This window comes from Diabrotica undecimpunctata, chromosome 9 (genome assembly GCF_040954645.1).
Source record: "Diabrotica undecimpunctata isolate CICGRU chromosome 9, icDiaUnde3, whole genome shotgun sequence".
Classification (NCBI taxonomy): domain Eukaryota; kingdom Metazoa; phylum Arthropoda; class Insecta; order Coleoptera; family Chrysomelidae; genus Diabrotica; species Diabrotica undecimpunctata.
The window spans coordinates 128112715-128135829 of record NC_092811.1 but is presented as its reverse complement, the minus strand read 5'-3'; the positions used below and the strand labels follow the sequence as shown (position 1 = coordinate 128135829).

The window sequence follows — 23115 nt, the reverse complement described above, 5'->3', positions numbered from 1 at the left end:
ATCAGACCAATAATGACATACGCGGCAGAAACACGACATGATACAGAGAGGACCAAAAGTATGTTCGAAACAGCAGAGATGAAAATACTTAGAAAAATTGATGATAAGACACTATGGGACAGAGCTAGAAGTACAGATATACGACGTAGATGCAAGGTGGAGAACATCAAGAACTGGGTAAGAAATAGAAGATTAGAATGGAACGATCATATAAGTCGAATGACAACAAATAAAGTGGTAAAGACGGCAAGAGACGGTTCCCCAATAGGAAGACGATCAGTAGGAAGACCACGAAAACGATGGAATGACAACTTACTGGAGGCACATTGAAAAACAGACAGAGTCATGTCTACATAAAAAGGAGAAATATTGTACAGCATCAGCTTTTTTTAAGATGGCTCGTTAATAGTTTGGGCTAGTGTTTCGTTAGAAGACAAAACCAAGCTTTTTGTTACTCAACAACGGCTATGTTATTTCCTTTCCCCTTACAATTTCTTCCATACTAGGTCATGAAAAGCCACACTTTGTATCGTAGTATGACCCTAAGTGCTACATTTATAACCATGTCACTAAAGTTAAATCCAAGAGAACTTTTATGTATTCGGTTGATTTTGGGATTAAGCATGATGTGGTACGAAACATCAAAATTGTTAAAATAGTTCTTCTCCAATAGTTACTCCATAATTTCATGTCAAAGAAACTCCATAAAATTGTATTAAATCATTTTTTCCAACAAAACAGTTTTTGCCATCTTGTAAGTAAACTTCATATCGCGTATTGTTAAAATCAACCAACTTAGGGGGTACCAATTACACAACTAATATACTAATCCACCTCCTACAATTTTTTTGAAGGTATGGATGACGAAATTTGCCCCTACGCCACCTTCCATTTGTTAGGTTTCCGCGAAGAAATGGATCCCACAAAAGCTCTCAATTTCCAAACATTCCCCCATCCCCATTCCGGAACCATAGGACCCTCTGGCTTGACCACTCCACACGGACTACATTCAAGAAACGGTTCACAATCCATGCCTAGGCAGAACAGGAATAGATACGACAGAGTGGGATCTCAAGGTAGGTCAATATTCTACACATTTGGATCATGAAAATGAAACACTATATAAAATTTGTGGGGTCACAAAGTCAGCTAGGGGAGTTTCAACTTGTCTGTTTTTCTGTAGCAGTTTTCCATCTCTAAGATGATATGTTCCAGTTATTTTATAGATAACGGAAATTGGTCTTTTACCCTCATCTTCAGTTGCATAGCGCCCGGTAGCAACCTGAAGAGATAACTCTAGACTTCAAGCTAGACAAATGAGATTTCTTATTAACAAAAACCAGTAATAAAACAAGGAAATCAAATTATTGCTCATTTTCTAGTATTTGTAAGCTAACCATGTTATAATTTGTGTAGGTAACGGAAGCATATACTCCCCCGGACCCGAATACGACGACCCAGCCAACTGCGCCCCCGAAGACGAGCAATACGGTTCCCAGTATGGCGGATACGGCGCTCCCTACGACCAATACGGCAGTCGAGGTTCCATCGGACGCCGGTCTTTAGGTTCTCTCAGAATCCCTCCGAATAACGGCAGTCCCGAACCACCACCGCCACCACCAAGAAACCACGATCCCTCTTTCAACGATTCCAAAGATAGCAACGAAATCTCCGAAGCGGAATGTGACAGAGATCAGTTGATTAACAGTCGAACGTACGGCGGTAAGTACGAATATCTTACAAAAAATACTCGATTATAAAACAAGAATAAGTACCTATCACACAATTATATTATTTTCTAGTTCAAATGCTTGATTCGTAAGGTTTTATTTCATTTTTTTTAAGTTGTAGGACACTTTTAAGTACCACCAAGTGCATTTAAATAGATTGTGCATTAGTAAATAAATACATGGTTATATAATTGGCGACGAATCATAAAAAGAAAAGAATTCACTTTTTCTTTTTATGTGAAATTTCGATATTTACGGTTTTATGTATATAATATTAGTACATTGCACATATCAATCAAATGATAAATTAGCTAGGAGAGTTGTGTAGGGAAATTGAGCTATAGTTAATTTGAAATTATATACAAGAATTACAGAGAAAATATGAAAGAAATACCTGGGACCAAATTTAAGGGGAAAAAAGTTGCCTTTAAGCTAGAAAGGTAGTTTGAACTATTGAAAAATTGATAAAGAAGAAAATAAAGGATAAAAACAATTTTTAACTCTCATGGATTTAGAAACAGCGTTTGACTCAATATATAGTGAAGATGAAAGCTCATGTAACTGTAAAAATATATGTGTCTGCGGAGTAGGTACTGTTATTAATAATTGTGTTTGTCTTAAATATGTAATACAGTGGACAATTTCATTGCGAAATCAATGAAGTTTGTGGAAAAACCAGTATGGGTGATAGAAGGTACGTACAAATTAGAAATTTTTAAAATGACTGCAACCATAAAGACCGAAGTGGAAGAGATTCACTGATTACGAAAAATCTGTAAATGAAAAGATACATGGGAAAATCATGGGTTAGGATCTTAATCTTATTCATGATATCCATTCTACAATTCTGGAATCCTGTCCCAGCCGGACAGTATTCAAGCTATCAAGAAGTATATTGCCGCAAATTACAAGGTAGATGCGGAAAAAGTGGCACCGTTCATCAAAAAATATTTAAAAGCTACAGTTGCTACTGGATCGTTGGTGCAAACAAAAGGAAAAGGCGCATCAGGAACTTTCAAGTTGTCGTCGTCGTCTTCTGGATCTGCAAAGCCTAGTTCCGCAGAAAAAAAAAAGCTGGAGGAACAACTAAACCGAAAAAAACTGCCGCCGCGCCGCTGCCAAACGTTCTGCTGTCGGCGAAAAGGAAAAATCTGTAAAGAAAGTGACAAAGTCTAAAAAAGCCGCATCAAAGGCAAAGGCGAAGAAAGTTGAAAAGAAGTCAGCACCTAAAACTGCGTAATCTTCACTTCAGAGTAAAAACACTAACCAAAGCGAAGAAATCAAATAAAGGCAGTCCTACGAAAAAACCCAAGGCACCTAAGCCAAAGACCGCTAAGGCTGCTGCAAGTTCACCAAAAGCTAGAAAAGTTCTGCTCCTAAGAAAAAGAAGTAATTGGACTAATCAATATAAGTATAGTATAATAATACCTATTGCATGGGTACCATATGTTTTTGCAGTCACTTGGTGGAGTCCAAAACGTGTTTGCGTCTGAGATCTAATGCCTCACAATCATGCAGGATATGGCTGGCTACTTTAGGTTTTCTGCTACAGATTGTGCAGTTAAAGTATCAATACTTCAGTCTAATAAAATCTAAATAAAATCACAGAATGGAGCCCGATTGGAAGAAGAAAGAGAGGAAGACCCCGAAGGTCATTCAGAGATGAAATCGACGAGGCTATGGAGAAAAGAACCCTGCGAGATGGAGACTGGAATGACAGGGAAAATTGGAGAAAACGGTTGAGTGAAGGAAGACAATGAAAACTGTGGAAATCCTTAGTAGTAGTAGTAGTACTTCAGTCTTTTTAGAGCATGTCAGTCCAATATACATTTTGCCATGAACTTGATAGGTATACTTTCCCAGTGAGAGTTATGTTATATTTCAGAAGACGAAGCAGATCCCCACAACATGAAATAGAAAAAACAAGTAGGGAAATGAGAAAGGCCATAAAAGGAATAAAAAAAAAGAAAGCACCGGAACCTGGACGCATCTCATCTGAGCTTATAAAGTACGGTTCAAAAAAATTGCACCGGATGATACAATGGATATTTCAGAAAGCCATAAATGGAGAACAGCTCCCAAAGGAATGGGCGGAGGCATATATGGCATCTATATTTAAGAAAGGGCATAGAAAACGATGCGAAAACTACAGAGGAATAAGCGTAATATCATCAATAGGAAGATTATCTGGGAAGATACTGCGAGAAAAGATAGAGAAAGCGATAAAAGACAAAATCGGGGAGGATCAGGCAGGCTTCACGGCAGGAAGATCATGCATAGACCACATATACACACTGGAACAACTGTTGGAAAAGAAAAAAGCAAAAAATAGAGATATACATTTGGCATTTGTGGACCTTAGAAAGGCGTATGACTCTGTACCAAGGTCAGAACTATGGGAGGCAATGTACAAATTAGAAATACAGACGGATGTTATAGAAGTTACAAAAGCTCTGTATAAATAAATAAAGTGTCCATTAAAATGGGAACAAGAATCATCGGAGACTTCACCACAACAAAAGGGCACCTACAGGGTTGTTCTACATCTCCAACCCTATTTAAAATACACTTAGAGAAAGCCTTGACTACATGGAAAAGAAAATGCGAAGGCATGGGAGTACCGGAACGAAACGAATACCTATATACGCTAAGCTCAAGTAGTGATTGCATAAGACCAAGAAGACCTCAGTTACATGATGAAGAAACTACAAGAAGAGTATACCAAGGCTGGCCTAGATATTAACCTCGCGAAAACAGAGTACCTATCTGCAAGTGAAGAAGACATAGAAGATCTACAGATTGACGACAACGTAACAATCAAAGGAAAGGATAAATTCAAATACTTGGGGTTTATAATCACGAAAAAGGCAACATTAGAGGAAGAAATTAAGCAAATATTAGGACAAACAAGAATAGCAATCCGATAACTTAACTCAGTATGGTGGGATAGACACCTAAATATGAAGACAAAAACACAGATATATAAAACATTAGTGCGAATTATTATGACATATGGGGCTGAAAATTGGATTATAAACAAGAAAAACAGCAGTAAGATAGTAGCAACAGAGAGGGAATGCCTGCGAAGATGCTGTAGAGTAACAAGAATGGATAGGAGAAGTAATGACGAAATAAAGCAAAGAAGATCAATAGAAACAGACATACTAACATATATAGAACAAAAAAGGCTAAAGTGGTATGGAAATGTAAGAAGAACTAGCGACAGCAGATGGACAAAGAGAATAACCGAATAGAGCCCCATAGGTAGGAGGAAAAGAGGAAGATCCCAAATCCAAGCAAAAATATTATTACAATATTTTGCTTACTGAGCAAATTTACTCTTAAAAGCTTTCAGAAACTGTTTATTCAGATATCATCTAGATCATTTCAGACAGGTTCCGGCGACAATTGCATCTTTAATCCCGTTTCAAGCAGCTAGTGTCGACTGACGGCTTTACGTGCCCTCCGACAACTTTACAAACTCTTTTTATGCGTTTTCAGTAAACTTGTGTCAATTTTCCATATAATTTACCGGTCTTCACCTGTAGTATTTAAAATCAAATAGCTATTTTACATTGTTTATAAACAAAAAAATGACATTAACCTTTTCGATATTTTGTTTCAACCATTACAAATTTTTATCATCAAAAGTTGTTGTTAGATAAATGTATCAAAGAGTGTCTTAAGAAAATTGTTACTTCTCTGGTCGATATAGAAAAGGTCAACAAACAAACTTACGATGAAGAAAACACATCAAAACCATTTGATATATGACAAAAATGAAACTCAACAATTACTAACTTAAAAAATAGATAACTGTATAGAGTAAAAAATATAAAAGTTTACATAAAACTGTAAATAACGAAATAATATTCCACATTTGACGACTAGGGCATTAGCTTAGTAGATTTTTCTTTATTTAAGTAAAACTTTTATACCACAGCTTACGTTTTATTTTATTACTGTACATATTTCTGTTCGATTCGGGAAGTATTGATAAAACCTTACACTTAAACAAAATTACTAATTAGGCCTAAATAAATAAGTGAACAAAAATTAAACCGTTGGTATTTTTCAGAAGATGAACAGGGTAAGTGAGTTGTGAGCGTGATCTAGTTCTCTTAGATTAGGTTCTTCAACTCATTGTCACTAAGCATTCATTAACCCATCTTTGGGCCAGATCTTTAACAAAAATAATGACTTAATAGGTACGTTTATGGTTTTTGAAAACTTTAAATGATATTAATTATGTTAGAATACTGAAGATGCGTGGATAAAACTTTCAAAAATTGATAAAAAGACTAAGCAACATGTGCAAACCACCTAAACGCGGTATATAAAATCTCAAATATGTATAAAAATATAATTCAATATAATTCAATTATAACAATAATTCAAATTAAATATTTCATACACGAGGCATCATATGCATATAAAAATTCATGTCTTATTTGAATTTATTAGGGGCAGGTTATAAATTCGAATCGACTTCGATTTTGAGCGTAGTCTTTTAATATTTGTAGCTTAGTTAACACTTTAGTCATCGCTGTATAAAATTTCGTTTAAAAATATTTATTTTGAAATACCAATTATTGTTTTCACGATGCTACTATTCGACTGCGTATTCTTTCTTCATCTCCGATCGACACGAACAGACAAAGGGCACTGTCATAACTGGATTTTATCTCTTTGTTCGATAAAAATCTCTTCCTATGAATTTTCTGAGATGTGAGAACAGCTACAAGTTAAAAGGAGCTAAATCGAGGGAATAGGCTCGATATTGCAACAATTCGTTCTTTAATTCACTGATTTTCACGGTCATTTTTTGAGTTGTGTATAAGTGTGACACCAAACTATGAATTTTCTTACGATTTTTTACATTCAGTTTATCCAAAAAGTTATAATAATAACCTGAGTTTATTGTTTTACCAATTTGGATGAAATTCTCGAACAGAATTCATTTTATATTACGAAAAAACTGATGCTAACACATTCTTGGTCCCTATATCGTTTCGTAACTGCAGTATTGGGTTCGCACCACTACTTGGCCCCTTGTTTGGATTTAAATATTAAAGTTTATAATAGCCATAATGATCTTTTAAATCGAAAAAAACAAAGATTGTAACTTGACCATATAATAAATTAATCTCACTTAAAAAATCAAATAAATGATCATTGATGCCACATTAAAATGTTTAAACAACATACATTTGGAATTATTTTTATGAAACATAGGATTTTTAATACAATAACTCAGTTTCCCTGATTTGCAACTAACCAGTGTAAATTTCAATATAACGTCGCAATGTATTATAACTAATTTATTTGTTCCACTGGATTGCCTCTCATCTGCGATTTATAGTAGCATAATATGTGGCACGCCGACAGTGTTGTTTCGTCTACCGATTTTTCCTGAAAGTCCGGTTTTGTGCATAATAAATAATGTTTTATTAACATCAATTTTGTTTATCTTCATTAGGTATTATTTGAATTGTTAAATTTATACTTAAATATATTTCTTATTCCAAATATTGTTTATAATTTGAAATTAAAAAGAGTGTATTATTATTATTTTATTTTTGAAATTCTTTTTTATTTTTATTTTTAGAAATCTACTATTTTTAAGCCGTTTTGGCAATATAATTGCAAATAGAGGATTCTGAGTTGATGTATTAAAAATCCTATGTTCGGTAAAAAATTTTCCATACTCCATTGTCATTCACTGCTCCATAGATTCGCCTTATTACTTTTCTTTCGAAACATCCTAACATGTTTTCATTATTGTTTGTTAGAGTCCAGGTCTCTGAACCATATTTATGTTAGGACTGGGCGTATTATTATTTTGTAGAGTTTTATTTTTGTAGTTCTCGATATATCGATTGTATTTAAGGAGGAAATTGAGCTTAAAATAGCATCTGTTGGCCCTGCAAATTCTGCGGTTTATCACTTGGGTAGTATTAGTTTCAGTGCAAGGAGCACTCCTAGGTATAAAAATTTATTCACTACTATGTCGTTGCGTCGATGACGTCGTTTTCTATGTTAAGACTCATAGCGTAACAAAATGTCTAAAAGCTTTGGCTTAAATAATGCCCTAGTGATTGGCTTTTTTTTACCTCTCTTTTTCAGTTGGCGACATAAGACGAACCTCTTAAGGCTGCTTTACGATACCACTGTTACTGTCGGTCATTGACATCTTCGTTACTCTTTTTGTTTACGACTATACTAAATTCTACGATTAAACCGTTACTGCTCAAATGACTTTCTTTGGCTTTTCTTATCCAATAAGTTACGTTTCAAGGTGTTCTTTTCTTTTAGCACTAACCAGGGGGCGCCAAGAGAGGTGGAGAATATGATTTACCAGCAGAGCCCTCCACACAACGATTTATTGTAAGCATAGAAACGGGATATTCTCAGCGTTTTAAGTGTTTTCCATCCTTCGACGACGTGGGAAACCACCAAGACCCATAATCTTTCAAAAATGAAAATTGTAGCGCTATACAATACTCAGTCTTTTACCACCAAATGAAAAAGAGTCTTGATTTCTACAGCGAGTATCAAAATATTCCAAGATAGCCTGTTAGGTTGACTTGGAGTCCTACAAGATCTCATCATAAATTTAAGCACAGTTCCGAAACATTTCAGACTGCTAAAAATCTGCTCTTAAGACTTTTAACACGTTCTAGGCTGCTTCTCTAGTTGTCCAAAGTCCCTATAATATTATTAGTTAGTCACCAAACCTTTTAGATTATATTGAAGCCCTCCAGGAACCCCTAAAAGGTGTCAACCTGTTCTGAAATCGTACAGAACCCTTTACGTCTATCCAGGACTGTTCTGAAATATTCTAGATTATCGTGAAGTTTTACAGAATTGTCTAAAGGATTCCGAGATTGCCTTGAGACCTCTAGAGCTTCCTAAAACATTCAAAATATAAAAAATCTAGACTTCTCTGTGGTCCTGGATGATCCCCTGAACTATTCGGATACATTCAAAAGTGCTCCAAAAATTCTGATACATTAAAGACTTCTGAATTCTTCCAGAGCATCCACGAAATATTACAGATTAACCAAGATACATTTAAGAGATTTTGTACTCCAGAACCCTATAAAACATTCCAAAATAAACTTATAACAGTCCAAGATGTTTTAAGGTACTGTAGGGCCCGCGAAAATAAATGACAGGTTCGTTCCACAACATTACATTCTTCTTGAGTTTTCTTAAAAATGTTAGTACTGCCCTGAAACATTTGAAAGTACTCTGGAATCATTAGGAGAACAAATAACATTGTTTGAGATTTTTTGAGATATTCTAAAGTTCTTTCAAGTCATCTAAATTTTTCTAAAACATGATAGGTTACTGAAGATACATTACTCACTAGCGTGATGTCTTCGGGTGATTCTAGAAACATGCCAGTCTATTCTAAATTTCCGCAGAGCCCTGTACTCATTCCAGAAATATCCTGTAAAATTTTAGATTACCTTAAAGTTCCCTAGAGTCGCTTTAAACATTCTAAGGTAGTCATGAGTCAAGAACCATCCATACCATTCCAAAATACTCTGGTAACATGACTACTTTTAAAAAGTTGTAACTCGATCTGAGTCTGGGTCTATCTAAGGGTCTCTTGCTGACTATGTTCTCCTACCATATCTGTGCTCTCTGCAAATGTGCTGTCCACCTGAGCCTCTATGCTTTTATCCCATTGATTATACTCGGGGGGCCATATTTGCTTTCCAATTCTTCATTTGTTCTAATTAGATATTGCCCAGTAGTGATGTCAACTATAGGACCATATATTTTTCTCAATATTTTGCGTTCAAAAATGCCTTGGTAGTAGTTAGTTTTGTTTTGAGATGGTCCAAGTTTCTTTTCCGTATGTTGTAACAGGCCTAATCACTGTTTTATATATTCGGATTTTCGATGTTCTAGACAGCATCTTTGATTTCAGTGTATCTTGTCGTGCATAGAAACCTTTATTACCTTTTTGTATTCGGACTCGTATTTCTCGGCTTAAATCATTGTCGTGAGTGTTGGGGCATCCAAATACTTGTTTTGTCTCTGTGGAACCCATGGCTGTTGCTGATGTGCATATATTTTGTTTTGTTTGTTTTGGTGGTACTACTTTTTTTTGTCTTTTATGAGGGGAGGGAGAGGTCAAAATGTGGGCAGAACGTGGGCAGAACCGCCTTCCAGTCTCAGTTATGCAAGATTCCTCTATAGTGGCCACGATGATATCTGGGGTGCCTATCAGGGGTTGTTCGGATACCATCGCCGTCAATGTCAGAGACCTACCTGCTAAAAAAACATCCTCTTCAACCATGAATTACGGGCTGCACCACCCTATTGGGTCACAACGTTGGCACGGCATTTATCCGATCTCTCGTTCACGCAGAATTCTCACGCAGTCTCGCATTGCGCTGCCACTGCTTAATCCTTTTCTCGCTCTCTTCCTCTCTCTCTTTCTCTCTCCTCTACCGTGTTTATGTTTAATCTCGCCACCTTTCATCCTACCTCATCTTCTTGCTTGCTCCTGGGCACCCTGCCTACTGTCGGGTCGCCTTTTCCCTATTCCTTTCTCTCAAGCGTTCCCTTCACATATCTCTAACCCACAGATCTGGTGACCTGTGGCATATCCTCTACCAGTTCCGTGACTGATTGCACCCTACTTCCAAGCTCCCTCTCAAGCAGGGCTCCTCTCGGCTATCCATCTATCACGTATCAACAGAGTGTGTTAGACAGTGTGCGATATTTCACAGTACAAGCATTGGTGGTACTACTGCCTATAGTGTCTACGTCATCAGGTAGGTATGGCTCTGGTGACCTCCAACACATCCAGATGATGGAAGATATTTATTTCCAGTTATTTGGTATTTCAAAACTAAGAAGTGTCAATTAATCTGTAAAACTGTCTAAAGTGCAAACAATAGAAGACATATTTTGCAAAAATGACGAATGCCTGCACTAACAACCAAAAATTTATTATAAATAAGAATAAAAAAAATCAGATGGACTTATCTGTGAACATGTAAGTGGACGAAGAATCACGTTTGCTTCTATAAATAAATAAGTGTATAGTAAGTTAAAATATTAAAATATACTCCGGCTTTGCCTACAATTATTCTAAAAATCCCAACATTTATTTATGTACTGATAAAAACATTTTTTGAATTTCGGAAGGATAATATTTACATTGTAGCTGACAGCGTAACGATTTAAATATCTAAACCATACATTTAAAGTGTTTTAAAATCATACTTACTTATTAATTCATTTATGTTGTACAGACTGGCCTAATAATTCATCTGGTTTTCAGTATTTCAGTGCATGGTGTCATGATGTCTTTAACTGCATGTCATTGTGTGTGTGATTAACCACGTGTTTTTTATTTTTATTTTCGCATATTCACGCCTTTATTTTGAGTACTATGTAGCCAAAATGATTAAACATATGTTTCTAGTTAATATACAATCATATTTTTAACTTGGACGAAAGTAGACAAACTACAATGAATGCTAATGCATTTCGAATTCCAAACCGGAAATCGTTTTCAAAGAATGATTGAACTAAAATTGTAAATAAATGACATAACCTATAAATGTTGTTCATTTATAGGTTATATCAGGATCATTTATAGGTTATGTCAATTATTTACAATTTTATTTAAGGAATTTTGTGAAAAATTTTTCTGTATTGGAAGTTGAACACAAAAAAAGTATTTTTATTATAATTTATTTTGATATATTCCCATAAATGATAGTATATTGGTATAATGTAACATTGTAAAAATTTGCAGTAGACATGATACTGTATTCCAAGGGGGACATTTTCTAACGACATAGATATCTATCATTTATCAACCTCTTCCCTTCCAGTACCACAAACCTTTAATTTTAAATAGGTAATATACCATATATGGCACATCATTAGAGAGGTATTCGCTGGAGAATTCAGGCATTCAATATTTTTTTCGATGTTATCTCTATCCTTGTGAAAAAGTATCAGTTTATTGAAATTGTTAAACACTAAATGAGACGCCTATGTTTTACTAGTGTCAATTTAAAATTTATCCTTTCACGTCAAAAACATTAATAGGAAACTTTGTTAAATACAATGTAAATAAAATGAAGTAAACTTTAAATTCATCCGTCAAAACTGTTTACTCATCAGCTATAATTATTTAATTAAATGTTCAAAATGATAATATTCTCCAACATCCATATAATTATAAGGTCGCTGATTGAAATTACGACGAACATTTTAAAGCATAAAATGAAATCGTAGGCTTCCACGGCCAGAGTCAGAATTATAGTTTATTCGTCTTCCGGGTTTGGACCGTGTCATTTGTGAGTGACCCAAAAGTGGGTTCATCTCGACGTTTCGCTACAATTGTATGTAGCTTCTTCAGGAGAACAAAAAAGAAAAAGAAAAACAAGAGACAGGAAGATGGGTAGTTAGCAACGGTAACTCAGTTACTCAACGCAACCAGAGGCGAATACTAACTACCAAGATGGGCATTTGGTCACAGTAACTCAACTACTCAACGCAGCCAGAGGTGAAAACCAAATGCCAGGACAGGGATTCACGTCCAACAGCTCAGAACACTAACGCGTCGAGAGGCAGGGAGTGAATCCGACGATTACTCCGCTACCGCTCTATTTATAGTCGCGGTGACCTGTCGTGTCGGGACGTATCGGCACACTCCGTGGTCTTTGAAGAGTAAAGACTCACACGAATCGTTACCTACATGCTTCATCACACCACCATCCTGCCCAAAAGAATTCTGTGATCAACTCCCCATCCATCGGGCCATTTCGATTTCTGAACCTGACAACCTTAGAGAAGAACTTGGCCATCTGCAAAAAACCCTTGTCGCCAACGGTTACTCCAAGTCCACAATTCAAAATATTACACACCGACATCTACATCCCCCTTTACACCCTAGGACGACAAATTCAGAATCTTCGGGTAATACTCCTGTGGCTTTTCTTCCGTATATTCGAAGTGTCACTGATAGGATTGGCAAAATTCTTCGCAAAGAAGGTATCAGGACTACTTTTCGACCACCCAAGAAAATCTCACAATATCTACCCTCTCCTAAGGACCCATTACCGCCCCTATCTTCCTGTGGTGTCTATTCTATTCCTTGTTCCTGTGGACAAGTGTATATTGGCGAAACTGGTCATTCCGTCAAAACCCGGATTCAAGAGCATCAAAGATGCATTCGATCAGGTCTTTTCTCCCATTCTGCAGTTGCAGAACACTGCCAAGAAACTGGTCATTCCATATTGTTCGAAAAAACCCATATTATTTCTAAGAGCCCCTTCTTTTATTCCAGGAAAATCCGCGAATCTCTAGAGATCCGAAAAAATCCACATAATATCAATCGAGAGGAAGGATACTACTTGTCTCCCATCTGGAATCTCAGTCTAGAGCCGCCGTCCGGTCCCGCTACCACGATGCAGCCACATGATTGGCCAGCGCGCGCTTTTTGACGTACGCGCCACGGAGTGTGCCGATACGTCCCGACACGACAGGTCACCGCGACTATAAATAGAGCGGTAGCGGAGTAATCGTCGATTTCACTCCCTGCCTCTCGACGCGTTAGTGTTCTGAGCTGTTGGACGTGAATCCCTGTCCTGGCATTTGGTTTTCACCTCTGGCTGCGTTGAGTAGTTGAGTTACTGTGACCAAATGCCCATCTTGGTAGTTAGTATTCGCCTCTGGTTGCGTTGAGTAACTGAGTTACCGTTGCTAACTACCCATCTTCCTGTCTCTTGTTTTTCTTTTTCTTTTTTGTTCTCCTGAAGAAGCTACATACAATTGTAGCGAAACGTCGAGATGAACCCACTTTTGGGTCACTCACAAATAACACGGTCCGAACCCGGAAGACGAATAAACTATTTTAAAGCATAGGTTACTATAATACCTGTCTGTCACATATGGTCTATGTGCTCTATTTTAAATTAAGGGTTTGTGGTGCTGGAAGGTAGGAGGCTGATATCTGTGTCGTTAAAAGATAACCCCCTTCGAATAAAAATCGACATGTTTCGACAATAAATATTGTCAAATACCAGTCTTTTGAGTGGTTAGCCTTGTATATTCGTAACATTTATTTATATTTTTGGTTACATGTACTCTATTACAATTTCCAAAAACGATCATTACAATGTTTTAATTCCTATCACTATTTGTAAGGTATTTTATATGTTTCGAATGATACTGTTACGGAATAATATTAAAGCTAAAGCATAGACGAAATAATTTTGTTTGGTAAGTATTTTAAAGCAGCTACCAGATATTCCCCATTTTTACATTTGCCAGATAGTTGATTATTTCACAGTGGTAGACATCACAGAAGATTGCTTTTATTTGTTAATTATCATGGGTAGGAATCTAGTTAAAATTAAAGCTTAAAAAATTAGTACAGGTCTTACCAAAACTTGCTCTATTTTGTATTATGGTATTTTTTTTAAATAATTTGCCTTTAATTATTGTATTAATTCAGTTTGGACAAATATTATATTTTAACAATAGAAAAATATGCAGACTAACTGCATATATCGCTCTGAAGATACCTAATGAGGTTGAAATACGTATAAGCGGTTCGCAGATGCCCTGCATTGAAATTAAATCTAATACCGTCTTTCTGTATTATATTTTATTTGCTCGCGAATTCCCAATGGATTCTTTGTTTGTCTCTGATATATCCAGGTTTCTTGTATCAAGGTGGCATTGAACTTCTTGCAGCAACAGTAAGTTCTGCCAAAGACAAAAGCCCATTCTACGCTATATTTTTTTCTCTCAATGTGTATTTTATTTCCACGAGTTAAAACGACATGCTGTATATTGATAGTTTTCTGTCGTTAAGTATCTGTATGCAATTATGGGCATTTTGAGTTATCGCACGTATAGCGGTTGCAATATGGCTTAGTACTGGAAGCTAGTGTATTACTTAGAGACGAAAATGAGATATATGCAGCAGAAACAATGTGCCTAACTAGCAGAATTAGACAAAAATTAATCATTATGGAAAAGAAAATTTTCATATTTTTGGTACCAAAGAAAACAGAAGAAGGCGAATTAAAGCAGTTACTCAAAAACAAAATAAGAACCTAGTTGAACGAAGAACGGAGTTTTCATTTGTCGAAAGGCTGATCTGATATTTCCCAAGCTGCATTTAGAAGCGTAATTCCTCTGTAGTTAGAGCATTCAAAGATATCTCCTTTTTTGTGTGTGGTGCAGAGTATTACAATCATTGGGGAGAGATTTCTATGTCCATATTTCTTTTATAAACTGCTGTAATGCCATAATGGTATTAAGGCGACCTTCTTTATATAGTTCAGCTGGGAGACTATCTATTCCGGGTGATTTGTTTCTGGCTAGTTCTTCAACTGCATCTTTAACTTCAAGAATCGTTGGTGGTTCCTCTTCCCCCTCGTCTGCTCCCCTTACCTCATCTCTTTCGTCTTCCAGATTTTCTTCTTCTTCCTCCATATTAAGTACCTGGTTAAAGTATTCCACTCATCTATTTAATACATCTTTCCTTGTTGTTAATAGGTCGCCATTCTGACTTCTGCATTGTCTTATGGTTGCCTTGAATTCTTTTCTGTTGATGTTAACTTTCTTGTAGAATGCTCTGAATTCTTTCTTTCTGTTGAGATTTCCTATATATTTAAGTTCCTCATTTAGATGGTTTCGTTTTTTTCTTTTATGTATCCTCTTTTCTTCTCTTTTCTTTGTCTGGTAATTATCTACAGTTGTTCTAGCTCGTCGGGTAAGAATCTTTCTGTAGGCTTCATTTTTTCTTTTGTTGCATTCTTGCATTCATCGTCAAACCAAAGATTTTAAGGGGCACAAATTTCTGTTCCTATTTCATCTTTCGCTGTTGCTTCAATGCCTTCCTTTATTCTGGTCCAGTAGGAATCTATATTTGTCTGGCCTTCTTTATCTACATATTGATTCCTTAGCCTGTTGGTGATGTTTTGAAAGCACCGTTCTGCAATTGTCCCATCTCTGAGGTTTTGCACATTCCATTTGTTTGTATCCATTTTATTTTCTTTACTGATGTTGTGATCCTTCAATATTTTCAACAATAATAACTTTGTCATCTACATACCTCTCAAGTTTTTTTGGTTAGAATCCATTGTCCTTTTTCCATATAATCTTTTGGAAAACATTGTTTTGATAGTAAACATAAGAAGGGAAAGTACACAACCCTGTCGTACTCCTTTATTTACGGTACATCTCCATCTCCTTTGGACTTGTGTTAATAGATGCAGTTTGTTCTGTATGCATATACATACTAAAACAAAAATTGGTTAGAAAAGATATCAACCGACATATAAGGCAAACATTTAAGAAATAAACAATAATGGAGCAAGTTTTGTTAAATTTTGAGTACATAATTTAATTTATAAATATACAGGGAAAATATCGAAAGCAACAGACTTATCAGCTTAATTATATGCTGAAGATTATTTTTCTTCTTCATTTATGGCCTGCATATAAGTGTGTTTGCCAGAGCAAATAAAGTATTGTAATTGTATGCCAGAAATTTATCAAAACACGGTTTTTAATATCTTATAACCTATAAAATGACGTTTGCAGATTTTGAATTAGTTAATTCTACTTTTTAGTTCTCTTAACGATTTTCATAAAACGATAAATGAAGTGACACAAACGCTCTACTGACCATTCTGAATTTTAAAAATAGAAAAGACGAATTATTTTCAAATAAATTGAATTAAAAAACATTTTCTGTTAGTTTCTCAAATTTATACGTCAATAACTTACGTGGGTGGTTTAAAAAGTTCTTTTGACAATAATGTACAACTACATTTCATCCAGTTTTGTTCCAATACTGTTATCTCCTTTCTACAGTATTTCTATGAAAATGTTACAAGGTTCTCATCTAGAGCTGCAATGGATTCTTGATTTAATCACAAACGCTGACATTTAAGGTGGAACTTCAGTTTTGACAATATATGGAATTTCGGAGGAGCCAAATCTGAGAATAGGTTAGATTTTATTTGGCAGATATCCATGGCAGATTAAATGTACCGATGGCCAACATTTTTTTGTGAAAAGATGCATTGTTCTGACGGAAAAGAATTACATTTCTCTAATGAGAAAGAATTACATTTAAAAATATGACATAGCTAAAAAATCTGTAAACGTCAAAGTATGCTTTGTTTAAGTTTTTTTTTTATGTACAACTCACTTTAATATAACATATACTTAAGCTGTAATTGTGCTGTTGTCTCCATTTTATCTACCCCCGTATATACAGTTTTACCATTACTTATTTTATGTATTAAACAAACAATTTAGTGTCATTTCTTAATCAACGTCCAACGTAAAATAATTCTACTCGATTTTATATTTATACAAACGATTTCTTTTTATTTTTGTGAGCTAGTTTCAGTGTCGTCTTTTGGTCGTGTAGTTAAGTATGATTTGTTTTCAGTAATGAGAGGTAACTCGAAGGATGGCATGACCCACGAAGAAATGCGCAAACTGATTGAGAGGTCAGTAAATAAACGTTTTTGTCAAAGTATATGTAATTTATCATTGTGATAACACACTTTTGGATAGTATGTCTCATATTTTAAAAGGTTAAAGATTCATTAAGCTAGAGAAAAAGGCCTTATTAGGGTGCAGATTATTTTCTGTGTTACATAGATAAAAGAGGATAGCGAATTTTTACTTGACGAAGTTTACGTTTATTCTGATTAGTGTTCTGAATGTAAAAGTGGATTCTTCTAGATTGCTTACGCAGTAGAAGCGTGGTTTTAATAATCATCACATTTTACATTTATAAATACAATACAATATAAACAATAAGTAGATATTTGTTTACCAAGGATTATTTCTAAACTTTCTAAAATCTTCTTAACGTTTCATCTGTTATTGCGACAGAAATCGTCAATAACGAACTGTTGCTGTATTGCCTTAATGATGGCCGTCGCACTAGCGAAAAAGCGTTAAGAAAACAAACTCCAGAGCTTAAGAAACAAAAATCTAACAAATTGTGTCGAATATTTCATTGATCTTATCACAGGTGTCAAACCGTTTGTGAATTTCTTTGGTCTATCGGTCGGGGATTAACAAAATGCTTTATTCACCTGTTCATACGTTTCGACTAATTGCTATTTTCAATAAACACTTTATTTTTTGCATTGTAATTTATGTTTGTAATTTCTAATTGTGTTGACTACTTTGTTTCTAGTTTCTACATATGTAAGGCCGTTTTCTATATCAGTAACATGTGTTAAGACTCCAGATATAAATGAAATTAGAAACAAATCAGTCACATGATTACAAATTTCACATAAACCAATGAACGTGGATCAAAACTTCAGGCTTTTGAGCTATGGTTATAGAGAAGGATCCTGAAGGTGCCATGGACAGACAAAGTCTAAGGAGGATGAACACAATTGCGGATTTCGTCAACATCGTGAAGGGCCGTAAAGGCATATGAGCTACTCCAATGCGTTTTGCAAGGTAAAATTGAAGGAAAAAAGGGCCCCAGGACGAAGAAAAATATCCTGGCTTGTTAACCTGAGAGCATGGTATAGAAAGACCTCAACACAGCTATTCCGTATAGCAACCAACAGAGTCATCATAGCCAGAATGAACGGACAGGCACCCTAAGAAGAAGAAGAATGGTGTAATTAGGGCTGTTGATTGCACACATATTGCAATTATAGCACCTTCTGCTGATGAACAATTCTATATTTTTAAATTGTGATGCTTGCTTCTACAAATGATTCAAGGATTTGGGATTTGGGAAGACAATTTGTGGCATATGAACTTAAAAATGTCTTTTAATTGTAGATTCAGGTTATCCATAGCTATTGACAACTAAGTGACGAAACTATACACAAAAAAAGAAAAATCAACCTGATAAATAAAATTTAAACATTATTGATTTAAGATATAAACTATTATTTCACAATGGTAGAGCATGATACATTTACGACTTCCCAAACTTCAAAAAGAAAAAGTCCACTTTATATCTCGTAACGTTAACAAAAATAAAATAATCGTCACAAAAATATGAGAAAAGTGAAAAATATTTTAGAACAAAATAATTACGGACGGGAATTTAACAGTTCTTTAATAAAAAGAAGTTTTAAAGGTTAAATCACTAAAAAATTCCATTAAATATTTTTTTAAATTTAAGCCTAGTATCAATAAAGACAGTCAATCAGCTGTGTTTCATAAACTAAAGGAGTGTTGTTTAACAAATATCGGCCAGACTCATTAATATATGTATAGAAGAATTGCTGCTCACAAAAAGAGCATAAGAAACAATATGTCATATAGTAAAGCCTCTTCGACAACAGCATTCTTCGTAAAATAACAATTTTTGTAATTTTGAAAATGTACAGATTTTATAAAGGAAGCCAGAATATAGTAAAATATGTATATTGGAGATAATTCATATTAAATAAGATTAGAACCATATTAACAATAAAACATATATAAAATACTCTCCAATAGATATTATAATTTGATATATTAGTAGCTTTTCTGCTTTATTAGCATAAGATTTAATTTTAGCTTCAATGTTCATTTTGAAAATGACCTCGCCGAAACGTTCGAACAATGCTTAAGTGTTTTATAATTCCAGACCTATGAATCAAGAAAATTCACACAAGATTGAAATTCCACGGTTAAAAAAAGTGATCAAAGTGAGAGCCTTTACAGAGCATATTGAATTATTAAATTTTTATTTATTTTTTGAGTATTTCTAAACTTATTTATTATTATTTTTTAATTTCTTATATTTCTTCAACTACTGCCTATATTTTAAGAGAATCTAACGATGTCTCTTGCGGACATACTATCTAAAATTGTGCCACTTCATTTAGCGACATACATATGTATATACTTCCATTAGTATATAACATCCTACCGGATTTGTGTATGTTCCCCCTAAAAAAAAACATAATATTTTATTCACCCACCAACAGTTGGGTGTTGTATAAATATATGTCATATTTTCGTATATTGCCATCCATGCTACTGTCTGTCCATTAAGTTACATAAATATGAAATTAAGAGACCTATTTCAGAAAAGCAACTCGAACACGTTTCTAAAATTCCTAATATAGACCTTACTGACTAAAGCTAATTTAAAAACGTACTTTTTTTGAGAGATAGGCTAGGATTCATGATTTAATTACCCAATTTCTATTATTTTACAACAATGTTACTCACAAATGCTTAATATATGATTACAAATTATCTAAAGCCTACAAAAAAGATAATAGTTTGCTCGAGCCTTTCTCTTCATATTACTTTTACAACCATATTCATTTGGTAGATACATTTCGCTACTTTTACGCTCATCTTCTTCTTGATAACGAATGTTGGCGATCATCATGGCAATCTTTATCTTATCTGCATCAGCGCGGAAAAGCTGCACAGATGTTGTATTGAACCAGATTCTGAGGTTCTTTAACCAAGATGGTCTTCTTCTTCCTGGACCTCTCTTTCCAAATATTTTTCCTTGCAGAATGGCTTGAAGGAGAGCATATCTGGATTCATTTTGCATAATATGTCCGAAGAATTGTAACTTTCGAGATTTGCTGGTGGTCAGTACCTCTCGATTCTTATTCATTCTTCTGAGGATCTCCTCATTTGTGAGTCGGTCAGTCCACGAGATCTTAAGTATTCTCCGATATAGCCACATCTCAAATGCTTCCAGTTTTCTGCACATATCTTCGTTCAAGGTCCACGATTCAACACCATAAAAAAGGACAGAGAAGACGTAGCATCGCAGCACTCTTACTTTTGTATCAAGAGAGAGGTTGTGACTCTTGAAGAAGGCCCTCATCCGATTGAGTTGGATCTAGCTCATAGCGACTAAAAATTGAGCTAAATTCCTTTGAGTTGAATCCCTTTAAATTGCAAAAGCCTTCATATGGCTAGCAGATGTTGTCAACCGGCGAGTTTGTTTCGAAAGCCTTTAAAAATTGTAAAATATTTTAGACTTTAAAACAGAAAACCTAAACATACGGTGGGGGGGTATCGAAAATATATTGACTCTCATTAGATAGTTCATTATAGTTTCGTTAATGTTCAAGCTGCGGAAGAACAAATTCAGCCCAATCCAGAATTATTCCTAACTAATTAAGTATAATTAAGTAATCGTTTAACGAAGGCGATCTGAAGTTGAGCTTTCTCGATGACAGAATATATCAATAACTTCAAGTGTATATCAATTATATATATATATATATATATATATATATATATATATATATTATATATATATATATATATATATATATATATATATATATATCTATATATATATATATATATATATATATATATATATATATATATATACATATATATATATATATTTGAAAAAATAGTCAATAGTGTTCATTTAGAATCAACACCTAGACCTAACCTCAAAAAGACGACAGCGACGCTTTTCTAATGTACCGAATTGACGTGTTTGAGTTCTTTTTTTGACAATGCATCCCTAAATCTCAAACAAACGTACATAAAACTATATGGACGTACTGAATATTTTCAGTATTCGATAAAACTGTAGTTACGAATACATATACCTTCATTTTCACCTTTGCTAAACTTGAAACAACCACTGAAGTATTAAATAAAATGATTTATTTCACGAATTCCTCTCAAAACAGGAAACTGTAAGTTAGCACCGTAAAAACGCTTTTTATTGTCAATATTTCGTTGTGCACTTTTGTGTTTTGTGTTTAATAATCACTTTATGTTTTTAATCGTTTGTTTTTTGTTTTTGGTGGTGTGTTTGTTATTAATTAGCACTTGATTGTAGTAATTTTGCTTTAAAACTGATTTATTTGTCCAACAATAGACTGTTTTTACTAAATTTGGTTATTTTCAGAATTGAATATTACAGGTAAAACATCGTAAAAGGGAGTTCAAAACACAGCAAATGTAATTGAATACAGAAATTTGGTATGTTCTTAATGTAAAAGCAGGTGTCTCATATTATTTAACACAAAAATAGTTTTTATCTAGGATGTTTGGATTGATTCGGTCATATTCCAGCAATCTTTCAAGGAGGACTAGGACATACCGATAAAATAAAATGCATACAAAATATAAATATGCGCACACTTGGAAACTAGGAAGGATGGAAAAAGAACATCAACATACCAAAATTTTATATTTATTTATAACAGAAATGATAAAGGAGACCATGCCAAAAGTGATTCTTTTACTACGTGAAAAATTTGAACACGACGTAAAAGGCATCGGAATATGTAGAAAACGTATTAACTTTACTACTTAAGTATTATGGTTTTAGCAGATACGCGCAAATATCACCCGTACGCCCATGTATAACCGGTTAACCGTTTAGCCAAGGTTACTGTTAACTTCACGTGTGTGGCACATGTTTTCATTTATTACTTTAAAGCTAGGATATGACAGAACGTGTTGTGGAGTTCTTCATCCGTTCCAGAAATAGAAAATACATAGTAGAAAAAGACGGTAACCAACTCAACGTGGAATACTGTTTTTATCCTCAATATTTGTGGTTTGCAATCACTGGGATAGGGCAAAAGTGTATAATTACGGTGAGCGCGTGCTACCCCGTCGTTTTTCGGTAAATCAACTCGGTTCAAAGAAAGTTGAAAGCTGATGTATAGCACTTACTTACCCCTCCAATCCTTCCGACGTGACTAGTGGCTATTGCGGTCAGTGTCGTGGTAATTTTATTATGGAGTGGTCTAACGAATTTGTATTGGAATTTTTATCATTGTATAAATTACCCAACTTACTAAAATTTTTACCGGCAACACTGGTGGACAAAATTAAACTAAACCCTCGTTCTCGAGGGATACGCACCATTCGGGTAGTTATCAAAAAGTAAATATTTATTATTTTCACACTAACATGTGGTGCCAACTGTGTTCTCTTTTCTTTTCACTATTATCTACTTTCTAGTTCTTATTGTCGATGTGAACCAACGAAAAGCGCCATTCCACGTTCTGTGAGATGCCGGCTTAACACTCAGTTCAAATTCTTTCAGATTTAGATCAAATTGCTTTGTTTAGATAGACAAGATTCCTATTTATCAAACAGTTTATTTAAGACTTGCCTAGACAGGTCCCTAAAAAAATGAATAAGGAGATACCGAAGCATGGGAATAACGGTCAAAAACACAAATTATTTACACTATTCTTTACTGATAACTGCGGCAGTTATCAGTAGATCACATCTATGATCTCGTCCACAGTTGCAGACCAAATATCAGGAAACAATTCCATAACAGAAGCTATAAACCCCGATAATAATTTATCTTTACATATCAGCCGCAAAATTCTACACCATCGTGTTAGAGTATATTATATAATTTAAATAGATATTAAAC

General features: G+C 34.7%; 1 protein-coding gene across 5 annotated transcripts in view; it reads left to right on the top strand.

Moving 5' to 3' along the window:
* Dscam1 (Down syndrome cell adhesion molecule 1) overlaps positions 1 to 23115 on the top strand; it is a 501009-nt gene that overhangs the window by 460268 nt on the left and 17626 nt on the right. For all 5 annotated transcript variants that reach the window (XM_072545256.1, XM_072545254.1, XM_072545251.1 and 2 more), the window contains 3 exons: positions 855 to 1076; positions 1417 to 1722; positions 17191 to 17251. In XM_072545256.1, the coding sequence (XP_072401357.1) occupies positions 855 to 1076; positions 1417 to 1722; positions 17191 to 17251 (589 nt within the window). The remainder of the gene's footprint in view (positions 1 to 854; positions 1077 to 1416; positions 1723 to 17190; positions 17252 to 23115) is intronic.